General features: G+C 36.8%; 1 protein-coding gene across 3 annotated transcripts in view; it reads left to right on the forward strand.

Annotated features, from left to right (window-relative positions):
* The first annotated feature begins 1,105 nt into the window (after positions 1-1,105).
* Positions 1,106-22,889, forward strand: part of LOC121428512 (kynureninase-like) — a 33,080-nt gene continuing 11,296 nt past the window's right edge. The window contains exons 1-8 of one of the 3 annotated variants that reach the window (XM_041625206.1): positions 1,106-1,142; positions 5,270-5,548; positions 6,537-6,657; positions 15,814-15,896; positions 16,992-17,053; positions 17,419-17,490; positions 18,322-18,396; positions 21,290-21,436. In XM_041625206.1, coding sequence (XP_041481140.1) covers positions 5,296-5,548; positions 6,537-6,657; positions 15,814-15,896; positions 16,992-17,053; positions 17,419-17,490; positions 18,322-18,396; positions 21,290-21,436 — 813 coding nt within the window. In that variant the 5' untranslated portion in view covers positions 1,106-1,142; positions 5,270-5,295. Of the gene's footprint in view, positions 1,143-1,231; positions 1,269-1,368; positions 1,490-5,269; positions 5,549-6,536; positions 6,658-15,813; positions 15,897-16,991; positions 17,054-17,418; positions 17,491-18,321; positions 18,397-21,289; positions 21,437-22,889 lie in introns of those variants that run through there. The other 2 variants (XM_041625197.1, XM_041625189.1) reach the window with 2 other exon arrangements.

A 22,889-nucleotide genomic window follows, 5' to 3' on the forward strand; every position in this document is an offset into this window, starting at 1 on the left:
TATGAGAGGTGATATCTCCTTGGTTGAAGTGAGCTTGTGTGTGTGTCTGGTGAGAGAGATGAGGGGGGTAAGGTGAGTGTGTAGGGATGTTTTAAGATAATAACCTTCCTCTCATTAACCGTTAAAATAATCTTTTATCCTCTTTTTATTTCTTGTACAATAATTTAATTTTCTATTAATGGAAAAAAAGTCATCTTTTATAAAGTATGTTTTTTTTCTTTATTTTGTCAATTGATATGTTTTTTTTCTTTTATAGTTTCACATTGTCATAGAAGAGAAATTTGGCAGTTTAATTTCATTTGTAACCATTGAAAAAATAATTTTCATCTCATTGACATTGATAAATATATTTATTTGTTTATTTGTGTATTATATGCAAAGAAACTTTATTTATATGAATCGCTAATGATTTGGAAGAGGAAGAAAATAAAATATTATTAAACAAAAGACAAAAAAATATACAATTATATATACATATATATATATATATATATATATATATATATATATATATATATATATATATATATATATATATACATATATATATATATATATATATATATATAAATATATATATATATATATATGTATAATATAACCGTATAAGATATGTACTACGTAGAATATACATCTTCTTCATAATTTCAAATAAACTCTACCTAAAGTAAAATTCTTTTCAAGTCATATCCGAAAGCCACAGCACGCCTACGATTGCTCTGCGATTTTTTTTATAAAACATTATAATTTGGTACTTATTGTAGAAGCATGGAATGTTTTAAATCATCTTATGAATAACTTTGCTCAAATCTCAAATAAAATGATCATTCACGATATTAAAAAAAAATCGCCTTGAGCACCTAACAAGGTGGATATATGCGCAATATAAATGCCCTATATTATTATTATTTTTAAAATGAGCAATTTGTTCTAATCTAAAATCGGGTCGATCGTGGACTAGTCTGTAGTTTCGAGTTCGTTGATTGGCTGACAGTTGATCCCGCCCATGTCCCGCCCCCTAGCCCTTTAGTACACAGATACGATTCTTACGTGCATACGTAATTTTCGTAAGCTCCCGTTTCATAATTATTGTGCACTCTTTGTGCTACCGTACTAGTATTTGTTGTGTCGATATACAAGCGGTAAGTTCGTGTCGAGATATTGCTCGTTTTAATTAAATTAAAATGTGATTTGATGACGTAGATAGAAACCTACTCAATTCAAAAGCAAATATCGCTTACCGGGCATGCCAATAGTGACTGGTACCGGTAGGTACTAGTATCATATAAGTTAAAGGTGCTTATTCCAAGGAGTCCAAAAAGTCACGTAAATTTTTATGCAGTGTTGGCACTGTTGCACCCGCATGTTCGCCGTCTCGCTGATCTGAAGCTCCGGCCAAGCCATCGGGAAGTGATGTGAGGTTTGTGTGCCGGAGTAGATCTGCCGTGCGGAATGGCAGAAGGAACTTGGAACTTGGTAGGAATCCAAGGTGTGTCGCGTACGGTCACCAACTTGAGGTTCCGATTTTTTTTTTTTTGAGTGTTGTTGACTTAAAAAGTTGCTGGTTGGAATACAAAAGCTGAGGAGGGGAGATGGTTCCAGTCCCGGGGGGGCACTCAGACAGTATGTGTATACAGCCACACGCGTGTGTCTTTACCATCCAGCCACACGCGTGTGGTTATATCCAGAACACCTATCTGTGGATACCGCCACACGCCGCCAGTAATAACAGTAAAACGCGTATGTAGGTCTGACCGTCTATATCACGATCAAAATAACCTCATTTCTTCATTAAATTCTTACATTCTAAACCACTCTGATTTCTTTAAATCGTTTCAATTTCATTCTCATCGTCTTCTTTCCTTGCTTTTCTTGTCTTGTTACAAAAGGCCGCCTGTTAAATAGCAAATTTCCACACTTTTTCTACTTGTGTCGATTCTCTACTGACTCTAGGCTATGTGCGTGTACGTACGAAACTCGGGATTCGTGCATGCTTAACGCTTGGTACGAAAATTATTCGTACCAAACGTAAACGTAACCCAAACTGTGTATGTCTACTGCGCTGCGCTAACGCTGTATGGGTCTGCCACCGTACCGCGAAGGAAGCCAGAATCGACACAAGTAGAAAAAGAGAATTTGCTGTTAAACAGACGACCGTTTGTAACAAGGCAAGGAGAGAAGACGGTGAGAATGAAATTGAAATGATCTAAGGATATCAAAGGGGTTTAGAATGTAAGAATTTAATGAAGAAATGAGGTTATTTTGATCGTGATATAGACGGTCAGACCTACATACGTGTTTTACTGTTATTACTGGCGGCGTGTGTGGCGGTATCCACAGATAGGTGTTCTGGATATAACCACACGCGTGTGGCTGGATGGTAAAGACACACGCGTGTGGCTGTATACACATAGTGGGTATGTGCCGCGGAGGGGACCCCCATTTTTACACTCAAATTTCCATTCCAAGGCATAGCATTTTTGCCTTGTTGAGAAAAAGAACACAGAAAGTCGCTCCAAGGCATAGCATTTTCTTCTTATCGAGAAAAAAGAAGAGAGAAATCCGCTCCAAAGCTTCGCATATTTTTCGTTACGCCATTCCAATCGCGTTGAATGAGCTGCAATTTTGGTGAAAAGCGGCCGCAGAGCTCCCCGGCGGAGGCCGCGCTAGCTGCATCATGCACGCATGACCGTTCCGTAGGGAGGCTGGCGATCCGTTCCAAGGACCCCCGTTTAAGCGTTTTCACAAAAATTTGTCGTTCCGAAGCCCGTTCCGAGGACCCTCCTTTTTACAATAAGCCCGCTCCAAGGCCCCCGTTTTTTGTCTCGCCCGCGGCACACCCCCACCACTTGTTTGGTCGAGTGCCCCCGCCGGGTTCCAGTCTTTGACAGTCCTCGGAAAAATGAGTTTGCATACTGTTCTGACATGTTTAATGTAGAATTGTTGATCATGACCCCGTCTTGCTCAATTTTCCTTCAGAGAGATGTATTCCTTGTACTTATTGTAGTTGACGTCCATTAAACCGTGGATCATCTTGAATAAACTGGTGATTCGGGAACCCTGTCTTTCCTCTTGGAGGGGGATCCAACCCAAGGAGTCCTTGGCTTCAGAGCAGTAACACTAGAGTTGCCCATAAGTGTTGGTGGTGAACCTAGCTGCTGCATTCTGGACCCTTTCGAGATCTTTTATGTTTGTAGTTGTGTAGGGATCCCAAGCTGAAGACGCATAGTTAAGATGAGGTTTAACCAGCATAGTAATACAGCTTCTCCTTCGTCTTAGATGAGGATTGGTATTCCGGCCTATCGGGTATTTGCGTGTTCACTGGTAGGCCGGTATTCCGGCCAATCGGGTTCAAAGGGTTAACATATGCTAACTCTCAACGAAGCCTGGAATTGATTCCCATATATGTTATTTACACGTATGGTACGTACCGCCCTTGCCTTGGGGACCTCGACACGTCTTCAGACAGTGTCGCGTGTACTTGTTCGGGCTGCCGCATTAAGTACCGAAAAGCAATATAGGCCTACGTGTAATAATTTGAGACACAAAAGAGATCATATCATAGGGATTTATAATCTCTCAGTTCATTACACGAATCCAATATAAAAGAATATTGGCAATTACTCAATAATGAGCGCAAAGGAAAGAAATGAGGAAATGCTTCATTAGGGGATTTTGTGAATCATTTTAGTCGTTTCGGTATAGGTAAGATGCACAGTCCTCCTCAAGCCTGGGAGATGATCCTTAAGGATTTTCTGTCAGTCACTTTAAAAGCAGTAGAATTAATGATTAGGAGACTTAAAATTCAAAAGCATGTGGAAAAGACCTCAGGATAAATGAATTTCTTTAGAGATATCCTGTAGAGATGCTTCACATGATGGTAAAGTTCTTTAATGTGGTACTGGACAGTGATATTGTTCCAACTGAATGGTGCCTAAAAGATAGGGATTATCGTTCCTATTTTTAATAATAAGGGTGTAAAAACTAATCCTGATAAATAAAGAGGAATAACACTGGTTATGATTAGTTAAGGGAAAAGAATCCAAGCACTTATATACAATTTTGAAGTTTCTTTTGCATTTACAAGGAGACATACAATCTCCATCAAAATCACAATGGTTATCATCACAAATATTTTTCATTATACAGGGAAAGGGAATGTGTGGTTGGCACACCGCACAGGGAGATGGATTTAGTACTGCATGGATTTCACACACTGCTAAACTTCAACTTTTTAATATGTTTCTCAAGAGTGGTGGGCAGTCACATGAACAATTATAGAATGTTTAAGGATACTCTGACGTTTGAAAAGTATTTACAGATCCTGTGTAAGAAAAATAATGTCACTTCAAGAAAATTCAGATGTCGAACAAATGGATTGCCTGTTAATAATGGGAGGTGTGACGCAAGCCTGACAGATGAATTGCATCGTACTCTATGTACGATGATACTATAGGAATACACATGATACTATAGGAGATGAATTTCATTGTACACATGATACTATAGGAGATGAATTTCATTACATTTTTGTTTGTCCCTTTTTTCACAAAGAGAGAATTCTGTATTTACCCAGTAATCTAATAGCCAGTAAACCAAATGCATTGCACATGCCCAAGCTATCCAATTCAGATAATGCTTGCCACTTGAAAACAATTTGTCAGAATGATTGTTTATTTTTTTTTCAAAACCAAAGAAAACAGACAATAGTTTGATAGAATGTAAAGTAGATGAGAATGTGTGTACACTGAGTGGTAGGGTAGTCAAATGTCCTTAACGCCTTCACGTACCAGGTTGTACATCTATATATTATCACTTATGTTTTTTGTATTCATGTATATGTTTGTACTCTCATACTCGAGAGGTGGTCAACAAAGTCAATAAAATCTTACAATCTTCCAAACATTCATTTTTACTTCTTTTAATTCCCCTACACTGATGGTTCTCTGTCATGCATGCACAATTAGTGACTCTGCAGTCCCTAATGAAAAAAAAGGAAAAACAGGGCCTTAATAGTCTACTCTGGTTTAGTTCTGTCTTTTTCATTTGATAAATCTGTGATAATGTACAAACCTATGGCAATGTTTATAAAGAAACTTTACAGGTGCCATTATTTGAAATCATATCTGGATGGATGCAGCTCTGATGATAAAGCAAAGTCACAAAAGATTATTGAGGAAATTAGAAAGTTTTGTTTAGTTTAATGATAATTAATAGCCTCAAGTCAAATTACTGTTATAAACTGAATTCACAATTTTGAACACTTCAGGCCCTGCAATCGGAACCATTTCTACAATGGCTGAGAAACGAGCAGCAGAATCAACGTATACCCGGACTGCTGAAAATGGCTCATCACCACCTTGTAAGAAGGTGATGAAGACTGACCGCCAGACTGGAATGTCACCTCTAGTAGAATTGAAGGAGACGGCCAATAGGTTTGGTTTGGACATTCTGAGTGACGGCTTTGCCAAGAAGATGGATGAACTTGATCAGCTAGCTCCACTAAGAGAGGAATTCATCATGCCTAAGATGAAGGAATTACCAGATGGTAAATCTTACAACTTTTTACAATTGAAGAATCAGGTAGTTAGTTAAAAGGGAAATCCAACCCAAGTGGACAGTTGATTTAAAAGATGCTTTAGTGAAGCTCATTCATGTAGGTGAAAGTCGTATTAAATTCAGACAATATGAAAATTGTGAATATTTAACTTTGCAATATTTTTTAATCTTTGTGGTAGTGGTATTAATGTTTTGTGATGGAAGGTAGGGACTAGTAACTCCTTTATTTTCTTCAATACACTGACTCACATGTCTTCTGTTTTTTAAGTTTACAACTGTAACTCAGAATTGTGTGCCAAACTATTGTCAAAATAGTAAGTTCTTTATATTCTTGTAAGTTTTAACTGTCGTTTGAATGTCAGTTACCCATTTTGCTTCAGCCCTAGCTTTCTCTTTCTGATGAAAATAAAATGAAATATTCCAATCGTACATGTACCACTCTCATTACAAAACTGGTTTATAAGTTATGAAATAATGTTTTCTTATTAATGCTCTGTTGTTCATTGTTAATCAGGAATTGCCTACATTGCCTCTATTCTCATTGCTGTCATTTCTATTTTCTTATATATTAAAATAATCAAGGTTTGCCAAATTTATGTTAAAATGAATGGGTTTTGCAAAGGTAAGCCTCTGTGTTTACTTCTTTTATCACTTGTAGTATAAATGTCAAGAGATGTTTTGCTCTTCGTGAAGCATGTATCTAGGTGTACACAGTGGGGATAGCCTGTTAGTTAGAAGATGTCTTTTTGTCATTGGTTTCTAGAAATGGCATCTTCATATTACTTGTTGCACCCCCCCCCCACCATTTCCACATATATTCATAGATCTGTAAAGCAAATCTAAAAGTTTGTATTTCTTTGTCTTTGTTTATTGTTTTTTTTTTGTTTTTTTTTTCAAATGTGATCATTTTGTATTATGTTTTTTGTTCAGTTGGAAGGGAATAATGTGAATCCTATATTGATTGTTTCTTGTTGTAGTTGATCTATCTCTGGTTAATAAAGAAGATGAATGTATCTACTTCTGTGGTAATTCACTTGGTCTTCAGCCTAAAGGACTCAAATTCTATTTTGATGCTGAACTGGAAAAATGGGCCAAAATGTGAGTAAAATAATCTGATATATTATTCAACTGTGTTAAATAAAATATTAGGTTCACTGACCCTAAATGACATGTAACCTTTATTGTATGACCAAAGACTGATGCGAGATTATCAGTGATACTTGATTACCCTTACACTTATGTCTACATTTCATGAAATAGATCCATACTTTTCAGTATACATGTATGATAGCAATTCAACAAATACCCCCAACACAGCCAAAGTTCATTGACCTTGGTTATGTGACCTGAAACTCATGCAGGATATTCTCTGATGCCTGATTACACTTTTGTCCAAGTTTCATGAACTAGATCCATATACATGTACTTTCAGAGTTATGATATTTAAGAAAATAAACCTTGGCCAACCTTTATCAAATAACCATTGACCTTGGTCATGTGACCTGAAACTCATAAGGGATAATTCATTGCTTTTTGATTTCTCTTATGTCCAAGTTTCATGAACCAGATCCCTAAATTTTGAAAGTTATGATGGGAATCAACAAATACCCCTCACATGACCAAAGTTCATCGACCCTAAATGACCTTTGACATGGGTTATATGACCTGAAACTTAGGCAAAGTGTTCAGTAATATTGGTACTTGATTACCCTTATACAGTTATGATGACATTCAAAAAATTAATCTTCGTTTAAGACTTTGATGTTGTTCCCTTATCATGGTCTATTGTCCCTAAATGACCTTTGACCTTGGTCATGTGACATCAAACTCTGGCAGGATGTTCAGTATTACTTGATAACCACTATGTTCATCTTTCATGAACTAGGCCGATCAACTTTCTAAGTTATGATGACATTTCAGAAACTTAACCTTCAGTTAAGATTTGATATGGACGACGATGCCATTGCTGTCGGAAAAGCTATGCATATAGTCTCGCTCTGCTATGCAGATGAAACGAAAAACCTGGCTTTAAACACAGATAGTCTGACCAGGCACTCAATCATTCAAGGAATTTCTTCCTACCAGTTACCCATTTACTACACCTGGGTGGAGAGTAGCAAATTTAGGTACACTAGAATTCCAAAGGATGTGAGTGCTGCAGTGGGATTCCAACCCATAGACCTTGTGATTTAAAGCAACAGATGCAGAGATGTATATCCACTGAGCTGCAATAGTTTTCACATAATGTGAAGACAAGCAATAGCAACCAAAAATATTTCAATACTAAATTCAGTATTCAATGTTTAACAAAATGCACACAGAGAATCAAACACTGAAAACACACATATAAAAAAGGCCTATACATGTACTTTTACTTCAATACTGTTGTTTCCAAAGTGCGTTATGGATATATTTGTATCTCTGGTCTTGGGGTAATTGCATTACTACATTAAAAGAAAATTGCATGATTTTCAGAATGCCCTGGGCTTTGTCTCCATCTGAATAGCTTGGATATTAGATTCCACTTGAACTACATGTATATAGCGACCTAGATACTGTGTCATTCTATCAAATTTGTTAGCCATCTATCTTAAGTCCATCCATCGATATATATAGGAAGCTATTGTTGCTAAGCAACCATCCTCTTAAAAGATTAGGACATACAGTGCTCTCAGTACATGTTCATTCCTTTGTTAATTTGATTGTGCAGTATATTTTGGCTACCTACACTGTACATTTAGCTGACAATGACATGCATGATTTTGCATGAACATCTAAAATTTATGATACCTATATACTTTCATTTTCTGTTTTATTATGATATTGTTTATATGTTTCACTTAAAACATATATCAAGGTGTTTGCATTCACAAGATGAAATATTTGGGAAATGAAGGGATGAGGTGGGACTGACAATGTATTCCTTTTTAAAATATTCATCCAAGCTTGTAAAATATTTTGACCGGGGGAGGGCACATACATTAAGGAGTGGATAACATGCGCAACCCCCAAAACATGTAAACATGTCTTTTTCAAGATAGGGCACGTTACATATGTACATAGTGCTTGATAAGGGTGTCAAAAACACTAAAATAATGAAAAAAGGGTATCTATTTTTGTTATGATTGCGACATATTTAAGGTCAAAATTGCAAGGGTGTAAAAAATCAAGACAAATGATTTATAAAGGATGTACTTTTGCCCCAAGAGTCACACTACGTATTTAGAGTACGATTTGCGTGAGAGGTGGGGCTGTCTAAACCCACTGATGTAGGTGAAGGTAAAGCTGACGTTCGTGACATAAAAACAAAAATATTGCTGTACTTGTTTTAGGGGGTCAATTCAGGAAACTTGCCAAAAGTATTGTTTTGTTTCCAAATCTTGTTAAGGGTAGGGTTCACATGCCAATACTTGTTAAGGGGCACATTTTCAGAAAATGGAAAATATGTATTTAAAGTGCTTTTCGAGACCCCATGGACCATGGAAAATTGGTTTGAGTCTGAGGCAACCTACATGTAGATAAGTGACCTTACTACAGTACGTAGGATAAGTAAAGGGCAAGGTGAAAATAATAGGTACACAGGTCGTTTATAAAGGTCTAATATCAAGCATTAATATTGCACGGTATCTGCTCATCAATGGAAGTGGCCCCCGGGGCTTCTTTCCTTGCTTTTGATAATTCCAAATTGTCTTTTCCATCGTTCCCAGTGCTGATTTTCATTGTCTGTATCCTGGATAATTCAGTGCTGGGGTTTTAGAGTGTAATTGTGTTTTAGCCATATGAGTAGTCCCATATTGTTATAAGCTAATAGACCTCAACTGGTTTTATCTCAATGTAAGTAAACATAGCGTTGGTCTATATGTATATTGCTTATGGTTACGGACCATGGAAAATTGATTGAGTCTGAGGCGACCTCAGTGACCTTACTACATGTAGGATAACCAAGGTAAAAATAATGGGTACACAGGTCATTTTAAGGTCTGATATCAAGCATTAATATTAATGCATGGTATCCTCTCCTCAATGGAAGTGGCCCCCGGGGTTTCTTTCCTTGCTTTTGATCATTCCGAATTGTCTTTGCCATTGTTCCCAATGTTGATTTTCATCTTCTGTATCTTGGACATTTCAGTGCTGGGGGTTTCAGAGTGTGATTGTGTTCAGCCATACAAGTAGGCCCATATTGTTAAAAGCTTAATTGACCTCAACTGGTTCATCTCAATGGAAGCAAACATAGCCTTGATCTATATTGCTTAAAGTTACAAACCATTGACCATGGAAAATTGGTTTGAGTCTGAGGCGACCTAGATGAGTGACCTTACTACAGTATGTAGGATAAGTACCGTAAAGGGCAAGGTGAAAATAATAGGTACACAGGTCGTTTATGGTCTAATATCAAGCATTAATATTGCATGGTATCTGCTCATCAAGGCTTCTTTCGAGGCTTCTTTCCTCGCTTTTGATAATTCCAAATTGTCTTTTCCATCCTTCCCAATGTTGATTTTCATTGTCTGTATCTTGGACAATTCAGCGCTGGGGTTTTAGAGTGTAATTGTGTTTTAGCCATATGAGTAGTCCCATATTGTTATAAGCTACATGTAATAGACCTCAACTGGTTTTATCTCAATGTAAGTAAACATAGCGTTGATCTATATGTATATTGCTTATGGTTACGGACCATGGAAAATTGATTGAGTCTGAGGCGACCTCAGTGACCTTACTACATGTAGGATAACCAAGGTAAAAATAATAGGTACACAGGTCGTTTAAGGTCTAATATCAAGCATTAATATTAATGCATGGTATCCTCTCCTCAATGGAAGTGGCCCCCAGGGTTTCTTTCCTTGCCTGTGATCATTCCAAATTGTCTTTGCCATTGTTCCCAATGTTGATTTTCATCTTCTGTATCTTGGACATTTCAGTGCTGGGGGTTTCAGAGTGTGATTGTGTTTAGCCATACGAGTAGGCCCATATTGTTAAAAGCCTAATTGACCTCAACTAGTTTATCTCAATGTATAAAGCAAACGTAGCCTTGATCTATATTGCTTATAGTTACAGACCATGGACCATGAAAAATTGGTTTGAGTCTGAGGCGACCTACATGTAGATAAGTGACCTTACTACAGTACGTAGGATAAGTAAAGGGCAAGGTGAAAATAATAGGTACACAGGTCGTTTATAAAGGTCTAATATCAAGCATTAATATTGCACGGTATCTGCTCATCAATGGAAGTGGCCCCCGGGTTTCTTTGCTCGCTTTTGATCATTCCAAACTGTCTTTTTCATTGTTCCCATTGCTGATTTTAGTGATTTGCATTTCAGTTATATACTATTATTTTGGTCATGTATATTGTAATATCTTACTTTTTCCAACATATTCTTAGACTATGCTTTTGCAACCTGCACCTCGACCCCTCCCCTAACTTGATAGTATCAAGGTGTTTATCTTCCAAACTGGTTTCCTGAATCGGTTTCTAGTAAACAAGTTTTAGAAAGTTTAATAAGAACGGTCTCTTTGTAAGCAATCATGGCCTTGATCTACTAAATGGTTAGGACCATGGAATGACTATGGAAAATTGTTTTGAGTCTGAGGTGACCTAGATTAGTGTCCTTACTACATATGTAGGAAAAATAAAGGGCAAGGTGAGAATAAGACACCGTTCTCATTACGCTTTTTAAAACTAGTTTACTGAAAACCAGTTCAGGAAACCAGTTTGGTTTCAGGAAACTCAGTGGGTGAAATGTTTTGCATGAAATTCGATACCGCAGCGTAGGCATTCTACACACAGTGTGTGGAACAGCGCTCAAAATGTGTGAAGATCGCTTCCCGAAGAACGGTTGTGTCCTCACACTAAAACCAGTTTAACGAGGCAAAGCAATCTTGAAATTGAGATCGCGAGGTGGTTTTATGAACTGGTTTGGAAGATCGCTTCGACCGTTCTTTTAGGAAGTAGTGAGAACAGTGTCTAACAGGTAACACAGGTCATTTTAAGGTCTGATATCAAGCATAAAGGCATTGATTATCTTCATGTAGTTGGCAATTGAATGGTGACCTATTTATTCCCCGGATTTAGCTGCAGCTTGGTGCATTGAAGGAAATAATCCTGCCTGGTACCCATTCACCTCACCTAGATTGAGTGCTGCAAAACGTGGGTAAAGATTTGAAAAAGAAATAAAAATCGTTATTCAAGTTGGAACAAATTGTATCACACTCTAGTCCTTAAGAAAGTTATGAATTTGCAAAAGTTGTACATGTAATCACATAAAGAGAAGATGGAGGTGTGCCACATACCAGTGTGTACATGATGCAATTTAAAACAGACCGAAGCTGTGCTGCTTCATGTAGCTAGTTTCATGGGCAGTATTCTACAATCAACTTTATCTTTACGTTTTTAATATTATCTCTAAAATGAAACCGGTATTCATTTTAAAGATAATATTTAGAAAATACAGATCACTCTTATCTCTCAGGTAAAATGTGAAATTAAATCTCAGGTACATTTTTGTCTTGTGAATATAAATATAATAGAGTATTGAAGTGAAAACGTCACAATAACTTTTTTTGCATTTCAGCATTATTGATACCATATTTTGGTAGAGCATGATGAAATACCTCCAAAACCCAAGTTTGATGGGAATTGGTCCATAGGGGCCTTGGATATAACCTAATGACCCATTGTTCAAGTTCAATAGTTTATTGACCTGGTTCTAAACTTCAGGAACCAGGCAAATAATATATTGATTTCAATGGGGCTAATTAAGTACCGGTATTCATATCTTGTGGCGCCATGGACCGATTCCCACTGAATTTGGGTTGTGGAGGTATTTCATCATGCTCGACCAAATATGGTATCAATAATGCTGAAATGCAAAAAGGGAATATTGACAATGTCACATTTCGGTAGTCTATGATATGCAACAGAGGAGAGTCTGCATATGTGTCTGGGACGTCCATCCCGTATGCTACGCAAATGGTGTGTTTGTGCCCTGGTTACTTTGAAGCATAGGCAAAATAAACTTAAAAATAGTCAATAGTGTGGGGTCTATTAGTCTGACTGTGAAATAAAGGGAAACTAATAATACTGATAATGATTGCACATTTATAAATGTGCAATTTCTATGTACATGGATATACTCAACTGCCCTTTATAACCCCGGCTATAGCCATGATGCCTACAGGCGCTCTGGCATTCAAGGAACTCCTTCCTACAGACTGGGTTGAGTGTAGCACATGTAATGTGGGTAAATGTCTTGCTGAAGGAAAAAACGCAATGGCTGGGAATCGCACCCATACTGCTCAGATTGAAAACCAAGAGTCATAACCACTTTGATTCCCCCCACAAAAATTATCATTGACAGTTAATACTCAAAACATTATTCTTGTAGATTAATGAAATTTGTCCAAAGACTCTTTTTGACTTAATGTATATTGTGTATAAAATGATCCATGAAATGGTTTTGTATTGACATCTCATAAAAGATGAGAGTATTGTTCATTTTGTAAAAGAAATTAATGTGTATTTACTATAGTGCAAGCACATTAGGTGGTTTCAGACCGCCTCGAAGTTTGCCAGTTCCAGTATTCTCTGATCGGGAAATTTACCCCGATCAGAAAATACCAGGTATTTGGTAATGTGAAAGCAAACTACGCGTAATTTCCCCGAAAGAAAATACCCGCTAAATAGTAGGTACTTGGCGAAATTACGAGAACTTCCGCGGGATTTTTCCAAGGTCGCAGGTATTTTGGCGATGTGAAAGCAAATTACGGGAACTTTTAGCTCAGCGTGTCGTTGGGCGCGGCGGCGTGGGTGGCTGCTGGGCTAGTGAATTTGAATCTCGCGCCTTGCCTGCTTATCAGACCATACTGCGCATGCTCGTAACTTCGGGAACTTATCCCGAAGGGTACGTTTCGGGGCGGTGTGAATGCAGGAATAATTAATGGGTATTTTTTAGCCAAAAAAAGTTCTCGTAATTTAACGGGGATTCTTGTGATCAAGGCGGTTTGAAACCACCTAGTGGGATGTTATGAAATTGACACACTCTTACTACTTTGCCACACCTGGCAGAAAGGATTTTCATTGGTTGAATAACATGAGAGTGCTATTACACAGCTTTTCTTTCTGGAAAGTGCTCCATGATGAGGGGGCGTTTCATAAAGCTGTTCGTAAGTTAAGAGCGACTTTAAAGATAAATGAAAGTAGTTGCAGTAAACAATGATTACACGAGAAAGTGTGTGAAACCAAGCTTAATTGTCACTATATCATCGAGGATCTAGATCTGGTACAGTTACATAAACTGAACTTTGTGAAATCTTGAAATTTACGCTGAAAAATGTTCACACTGAAGATCACCAACACAGATGAGCGCACGAGGGACAGTGTATTGTTATTGCTTTGAATGTCAGCCCGATGCTTGACCTGAATCCTGTGCTTATTTGCTAATTTCTCAGCAATTACACAATTTCTTCCAGAATCTTTTGGCACATATTTTTTATTTATACAAACAGACACTTATGTGGTCATTTCATTGGATTCTGTACGAAATAATTTTAAAATCTTTACCACAACTGGAATTATCTTTAAGAACGACTGGTGAACCTTTCTTACGCGCTAAATAATCACCAATGAATATCTTTTACCATAAGAAAGGATCGCCAGTCGTTCTTAAAGTCGCTCTTCACTTACTAACAGCTTTGTGAAACACCCGCCTCTTCGTAAGTTAAGAACGACTTTAAGAATGACTGGTGATCATTTTTTGTGCTAAATGGTATATTCATTGGCGATGGTTAAGCGCATAAGAAAGGATCACCAGTCGTTCTTAAAGTCCATCCCAACAAAAACTTGATTTGAATAAAAAGAGAAAATTCAACAAGCATAGCGCTGAAAATTTCATCAAAATCGGATGTAAAATAAGAAAGTTATGGCATTTTGAAGTATCACTTCTTTTCACAAAACAGTTACATGCACATCTCGGTCGGTATGCAAATGAGGAACTGATGACATCACGCACTCACTATTTCTTTTGTATTTTATTATATGAAATATGAAATATTTTTATTTTCTCGTCATTGTCATGTGAAATGAAGTTTCATTCCTCCCTGAACACGTGGAATTCCATTTTTTAATTTTTTGTGCTTCAGGCAAGGAGGTCCTAATCATCAAATTAGTAAAAATTGAAATATTGTATAATTCAAACAATAAAAAACAAAATAAAATTGTGAGTGAGTGACATCATCCACTCTCTCATTTGGATGTAACTGGCTCGTTCATATAACTATTTTGTTGAAAATAAGCGAAACTTTGAAATGTCATAACTTCTTATTTTACATCCGATTTCGATGAAATTTTCAGCATTGTGCTTGTCTGATTTTTCTCTATTGATTCAAATCGATATTTTTCTGAGGTGGACTTGACCTTTAAGTTACGAACAGCTTTATGAAACACCCGCCAGGTATGGAGGTAAAATGACAATAAAGGAGATAAAATGGATCTCAGAATACCACACTAGATCACTTTATTTTCCCTGCAGTTTCTGCCTTGGCTGTGTGCATACACGTGGCAGCTAGAGCTATAAAACAGCTTTATTTTTATTTTTTGGTCAAATTTCCTTTTCTGATCATTCATGTATGCATGTACATACCGGTAAATGTTTGTTAACATTCAGGATGAATAAATAAAAAGTGTATGTTCCATTACTGATCATGTGATGCTTAATTTTGTAGATTGTACCTTTGATATTTGATGATCAAATAAAGATGATTTATACTGTATAGGCCTAGATACCTTTACTTCAATACTGTTGTTTCCAAAATGTGTTTTGAATATAACTGAAACTCTTGAGGTAATTGTATTGCTAAAAGAAAATTACATAATTTTCAGAATGCCTTGGGCTTTGACTCCATTCGCGTGGCTGGGATATCAGATTTCACTTGAATTATAGAGCGACCTAGATACTGCCTGATCAAACTTGTTATCCATCCAAAGTCCATTCATCGATATATAGGAAGCTTGCATTGAATATAATATTGAGTCTCAGATGGTTGCTAAGCAACCATCTTAAAAGATCTGGACATTAAGTGTATCTTCATTCCTTTGTTCAATTGATTTTATTGTAGATAAAATGGATCTCAGAATACCACCCCAGACACATGATTTATTTATTGGTCAAATTTCCTTTTCTGATCATACATGTTTGTTAATATTCTGGATGAAGTATCCTCGAGGAATTACTGATGTGTTGCTAATAATGTTTTTTCAGAGGAGTACATGGACATCTTTGTGGTCAGATGCCATGGGCTTTCTGTGATGAAGTACTTGCTACTGACATGTCCAACATTGTAGGTAAGATCAGTCACTTTAATAGATACATGTGGGCGTGTACATATATGGATGATATTAGGATATTTCATTTAGATATTTGAATCCTCACAAGAAATAATAAATTTTATCAATACCAGCTCTATTTCAAATGATCATGATTATTTTATTTCTCCTCATTCTCCCATCTTATTCCTCCTTCCCTCTCCATCCTCTTTCTCCCCTCCTCCCATGCGTTTTCTTCTTCTCCTCTCTTCTTAGTCCTCCTCACGTTCCTCTTCTTACTCTTCCATCCCTCTTCATCCTCTTTCTCCCTCCTCCCCTCCTTTTTCCCTTTTTCCACTCTTATTTCTCTTTCTCACCCTCCACATCAAAACACTCTTCCTCCCCCTCCACCCTAATCTTGCCCCCTCTTCTTAGTCCTGCTTCCCACCTTCTTCCTTCTCCTTCCCGTCTTCATCCTCTTTCTCTCCCCCACCTTTTTTGTGTCCCGTCGACTTAGTCCAGTCCTCCTTCCCACCCTCCTCCTCTTCCTCCCTCTTCACCTTCTCTCCCCCTCCGCCTTTTTCTTGTCCCGTCGTCTTAGTCCAGTCCTCCTTCCCACCCTCCTCTTCCTCCCTCTTCACCTTCTCTCCCCCTCCGCCTTTTTCTTGTCCCGTCGTCTTAGTCCTCCTTCCCACCCTCCTCCTCTTCCTCCTTCCTTTCTTCACCTTCTTCCTCCCCCTCCATCTTTTTCTGGTCCCCTCTTCTTAGTCCTCCTTCCCACCCTCCTCTTCCTCCCCCTTCCCCTCTTCATTCTCTTTCTCTACCCTACCTTTTACTTCTTCGTAGTGCTTCTCACCCTCCTCTTCTTCCTTCTCCTACCCCTCTTCATCCTCTTTCTCTACCCTACCTTTTAATTCTTCGTAGTGCTTCTCACCCTCCTCTTCTTCCTTCTCCTTCCCCTCTTCATCCTCTTTCTCCCCTCTTTTCTCTTCTTAGTCCTCTTCTACCTCCTCCCCTCCCCCTGACCATTTTTTTTAAAATGGGGAGTGACAGCAGCAACATTTTGTTACTCGTTCTTGCAATAATATCATGGACTTTTTCTCTGTTTCATTTCTATTTCTCTCATATTTTTAGGTTGTAAAGAAGAGGAATTGGCAATCATGAATGGTCTCACTGTCAATTTACATCTATTAATGGTTAGTAAATCAACATTGTTACATTCACTTTGATAAACTTCTATTTTTGCAAATATCTTTTTTTTTCTTTGAGCCAACTATAAACCCATATAGTGACTCAGTTCCTGAGAGCTTTTATAATTCATATTATCATGAAAATCATCCAATCAATTATGAAGTTGTTAAACTCCTAGACTCCCATAGACTTTCCTCATAACTTTCTTCTGAGTATGTATCCATGAAAATGAATCCTGTGTTCATGCATTGCATTTGATTGTTTTATTTGGAATCCAACAATGAGATACATGTTTCATCACAGTCACATTTCAATCAGTGCCTCATTGTTCTCTTCTGTATTCTTTCCTTTTTTAATTTTTTTTTTACAGATGTCCTTTTATCGTCCTACAGAAAAGAGGCATAAAATTCTCATTGAATCAAAGGCCTTTCCCAGTGATCATGTAAGTTAATATATAAATATTTATTATATAAATATATAAAATAATTATTAAGAAGAAAACCAATTAAATTTATTGAATTACTGAATTGTATTCAGTTGATTCAGTTATTATACAGTGATACCTGGGGCGTAGTCATGTCAAAATGTCTTTATGGATTCCTATGGCATTTTATGGATCAGAATCACAACAAACAATGAAGGCATCAATCAATTCTCGGTACCTTATGATAATCTGAATAGAAAGGATGAAATTTGGATAGCTTTTTAGCAATCTTAATCTTAAATTTCAGATGGATGTTGGGAACAGGAAAACATCTGTAAGGTACATGTGATAGTAATATTTTTAGATTTTTCTTAAAAATGGATGCGAGCATGTCTCCACAAGGATGCCTTGCGAACTCAACTAAAAAAATTAGTATGCAATCTATTGCTTGGAGATTATAGGTACTCTCTGTAGTAAAAAACTTGAACCATAATTTTGTGGTATATCGGAATGAGATAAATTCAAGCAAGTTAATAAGAAAGTACTGCATGGAAATTTGGTCAATTGGTTTTCTGTGCACAGGAGATTGACCTCTATCATAGGTATTTGGTTTGATTTCCCCAAAACCTAGTGTCAGCGAATTATAATCCACTCCCTTGAAAATCATGAATATCTGAGTAAACGAAAGACAATTTTACATTATACATCGTAAACACTAAAATCATATTGTATAACATGCTGCTGGTATTTATTAATTCAAAAGGTTTTATTCAAGGTGATAGAAGATAGTGAATTTTCCATATGACACTTGTTGTGAATTTTCTTCTTTTTTCCTGTTTATAAACACAGTATACAGTGGAATCTCAAATACGTCTCAATGGATATGATCCAGCAACAAGCATTATATTCCTGGAACCACGAAAAGTATGTGTTAATTAAACTTTATATTACATAGGTTATGTAGATTCCAATCAGTGATAGATCAATGCGCCATCATGCGACCATAGCTGTTAGGATCGCATTTTGTTATATTCTAGGGTTTGACATCACCTCAGGTAATGTAACTTTGTTGCATTGTAAAATTCAGCGTTATATTCATTAAGGTGACGTCACTGGCTGTTTACAAGTTGCGTAATCAGGTAGTTTCTTGATGTATGTGCTAGTGTTTATGTGTCAATTGGATTAATAAGAATGCACTTAATGTATTTTTTAAAAAATCTTCATGACTTGGATAAATCAGAGCTGCAGCAAGAATTTTGGGTTAATCATAAAGCCAGAGTGATGAATGCAGTCTCTGATGGCGAATCTACATGGACTATGTAATATAACAGATATTGCCTTATCTATCTTTTTGATTTACATTTCAACTCCCCTCCGGAGCTATATTATTCCCTTGGGAGAATATTTTCACTCAGCGCTGCACACTTCGGCAAAATATAATCTCTTGGGGAAAAATATAACTCCGTCGGGAAATTGAAATGTTAAATTCAAACTGTAGATGGGCAATATCTGTATAATAGATTCACTCTCCAAAAACTGGCATAATTATCGATTTGCTTACATTCCATTGTAGTGATATAATGAATCATCATTTTTGACTGAATATTTTCAGTATCCTGTTTTCATTGTCCTGCATAGTGGTAATATCACTAATTATCATGTGCCTATATTGCCTGATGCTGAAATACAATTATATATTATTATTCATACAGACAATTTTAGAGCCCAAATACAAGTGTTATTTTGTTGGTGCACTCGACCCACTTAAAAAGTTTGTTGAACTCGCCTAATATTTTTTCCGAGGTGACACAATATTGAAAATATTGGACGACTAGAAGGGGAATTCCCGAAGTGTACGCACCACTCATCGCGCGCGCATGCAGTTTTCAATGGCAAATGCGCACTGTGTGTGGAACTGTGACTGCAGAGTGCAAGTGATGAACAATTCCTATTAAATTTTTTTCTACAGAGGCTGCAGTAAATCTCTAAGTGCAGAGAAAACCAACAACTGTTAGGAAGTTTGGAGTTATATTCGCTTTAATTTCATTTTATCCTATAATAATTTGAATATATTTTAGAAATTGAGGCACAGGAAATACTATTTTTTTGCATGATAAATCGAGTGCATAGCTTTAGGACCCCTTCTACATCGGGCGGCGAAATTAAGAGGTTTTCGAAAAACACGACGGGATTTTCGTATTAGTGAGTTTTGTGATATTTTCTACTTGGTTAATGATCTTTAGAATGTTTGCCACAAATTAGTGAAATATAATTTGTTGAAATATTAAAATTGGGACAGTTTTTATTGTTTGAAAACAAAGTGCGTAGCTTTAGGTCCCCCCATCATACAGCAGAGTCAGAGTCTGAGGGCGGGAGGGAAAGTTAAAAATTATTTGCTAAAATTCTCTGTATGAATAATAATCATAATACTGGATGTCCCATTTTTCGGTCAATACAAGGAAATATAGGACTCGCTTTGCAAAATATTGGACTCGTCTTCGACTCGTCCAATATTTATGCAAAGCTCGTCCAATATTTCCTTGTATTAACCTCAAGGCCATCCAATATTATATAAATATTGGATGGCCTTGAGGTTAATACAAGGAAATATTGGACGAGCTTTGCATAAATATTGGACGAGTCGAAGACGAGTCCAATATTTTGCAAAGCGAGTCCTATATTTCCTTGTATTGACCGAAAAATGGGACATCCAGTATTATGATTATTATTCATACAGAGAATTTTAGCAAATAATTTTTAACTTACCCTCCCGCCCTGAGATCTGACTCTGCTGTATGATGGGGGGACCTAAAGCTACGCACTTTGTTTTCAAACAATAAAAACTGTCCCAATTTTAATATTTCAACAAATTATATTTCACTAATTTGTGGCAAACATTCTAAAGATCATTAACCAAGTAGAAAATATCACAAAACTCACTAATACGAAAATCCCGTCGTGTTTTTCGAAAACCTCTTAATTTCGCCGCCCGATGTAGAAGGGGTCCTAGTAAAGCTACGCACTCGATTTATCATGCAAAAAATAGTATTTCCTGTGCCTCAATTTCTAAAATATATTCAAATTATTATAGGATAAAATGAAATTAAAGCGAATATAACTCCAAACTTCCTAACAGTTGTTGGTTTTCTCTGCATTTAGAGATTTACTGCAGCCTCTGTAGAAAAAAATTTAATAGGAATTGACAATTGTTCATCTGATTCACTCTGCAGTCACAGTTCGACACACAGTGCGCATTTGCCATTGAAAACTGCATGCGCGCGCGATGAGTGGTGCGTACACTTCGGGAATTCCCCTTCTAGTTGTCCAATATTTTCAATATTGTGTCACCTCGGAAAAAATATTAAGCGAGTTCAACAAACTTTTTAAGTGGGTCGAGTGCATCAACAAAACAACACTTGTATTTGGGCTCTAAAATTGTTTGTATGAATAATAATTAATAATAATAATACACTTCATTTATATAGCACCTTTTTGTCAGATACAAAGTGCATTAAAGAAAGAAAGAATAACAGAATCACAAATAGGGAGTATGAAACATAAGGAATATGTAAACTACAAAATCATGAACATTTCATTGACTTTATATACATTGGAATCAAGCAGGAAGGGCATGTAGTTTTTAACAGTTGGCAGATAACATCAAAGATTAATTTCTTCATGAAATTCTATAGGCCAGAGCTTTTTGCAACCAATCCTTTTCCAATGAGAACTTGTCTAAAAGTAAACCTTCTGAAAATGACCTACCATAATTTTTCTATATTTCTGACTTCACATTGACATTTATTCTTGATTTTAGGGAGAGTACGATATAAGAACAGAGGATGTGCTTAGTGTGATTGAGAAGGAAGGTGATGGTATAGCGGTCATCCTACTTGGAGCCTTACAGTATTACACCGGTCAGTTTTTTAACATGCCTGTCATCACAAAAGCTGGACATGCAAAGGTGAGTATTCCGTCGAATGGTCTAATAAGAGACTACCAAAAGAACGACACGATTAAACCTGAAGACAAAGTACCGAAGTGGGGTCATGGCTAGCTGGTTCTTAACAGAGTTGCAGCTGACGATCGTCTGTACACATTTGCTAGAATTTGGCCCGTCTGAAAAAATAGGTTGCAAGCGATTAAATTCTGATAGCAGCCATTTTCTTCTATGAGAAGCACGCTTTCATTCGGCGGGTTCATTTGTTTAGAACCAGGCAGCCATGACACAATGGCAACTGACGTTATCGCTTCGGTACTCTATAAAATGAATAGAACATAACATATTAATGAACAGAACATATTTCAAGGTAATCCAACCTCTTAGCCTGGAATTTGTAAACAGTCTTTGATAAAGTCATGGGTGACTGGGTGTGAGAGTGCAGTGGGTTCACAGTCCTTTGAATAGGAAAAGAAGAGAGTCATTACCGTTTCAAGAAAACTTTACCTTTCTATGAACATGTAAAAAATAAGGAGAAAATATTGGAATATTCATTGATCATCTATGCATTCATTGGAAGGAAGACTTAAAGGTTACAGCAATTCATTTCAGGATATAGAACACCACCCTCTACTCATTCCCCCCCCCCATTAGGTAATGGAAACCCTTTGTTAATCACTTGTGCATTTTTTTATTCTTAGGGGGATTTGTACACTATAATACGAAGACCCTATATTATTATCGTTATTATTGCTCTAGGTGGGGATCGGGAGGGGGCACCTGTTCGCAATTCATTCTGTATTTCTTTTTATGGGGAGTTGTTTTTTGGCCTTGTAATTTCTTTAGTTCCTTTTTAGGCAATGATAACTCCCCCTTGCTTTGGCAAATCGCGATATTTCTGGTTATTTTCACAAGTGTGCGAGACACAACATCGCTTTTATATGCCTTGTATATTTTTGGAAGCCACTGAAATGACTTTGTTTCATTATCGTACAATGGCATAAAGAAGCCAGTAGCATATCAAGCAAATGTGAATTATTTATATTTTACCTAGTGACCTTTTTCGTGGGTGAAACTAATGTATTGACACTCCTTTTGATATGTTGGGCAAGCCATCATGTACTAACATCAGTGTAGACAAATATTGCTCATTTATAGGAATTGCCAATATTGATACTTGCTTCCTTTTGGCATAGGTTGATTTCATATTCTTGTGTCATATCAAGAAGCCTTACAACATGCTTAATTACTCGCTGCTTGCCAATCAGAGATTAGTTCTCCCAATTGAAATTCTATGCATATATGTTTGTTCTGAATATGAGAGTGTTGTATAAACAGAAACAGAATGACGATATTGAAACGACCATTTTCACATCAAAATTATAGAAATTTCAACTGGAGTAAGATTTTTAAGGAAAATAAAACGTGAGAGTAGCATTTTTCTTTTTATTTGTTTTTATGGTTTATTTGCTTGCGC

The sequence above is a fragment of the Lytechinus variegatus genome, chromosome 1 (genome assembly GCF_018143015.1).
Source record: "Lytechinus variegatus isolate NC3 chromosome 1, Lvar_3.0, whole genome shotgun sequence".
Taxonomy (NCBI): Eukaryota; Metazoa; Echinodermata; class Echinoidea; order Temnopleuroida; family Toxopneustidae; genus Lytechinus; species Lytechinus variegatus.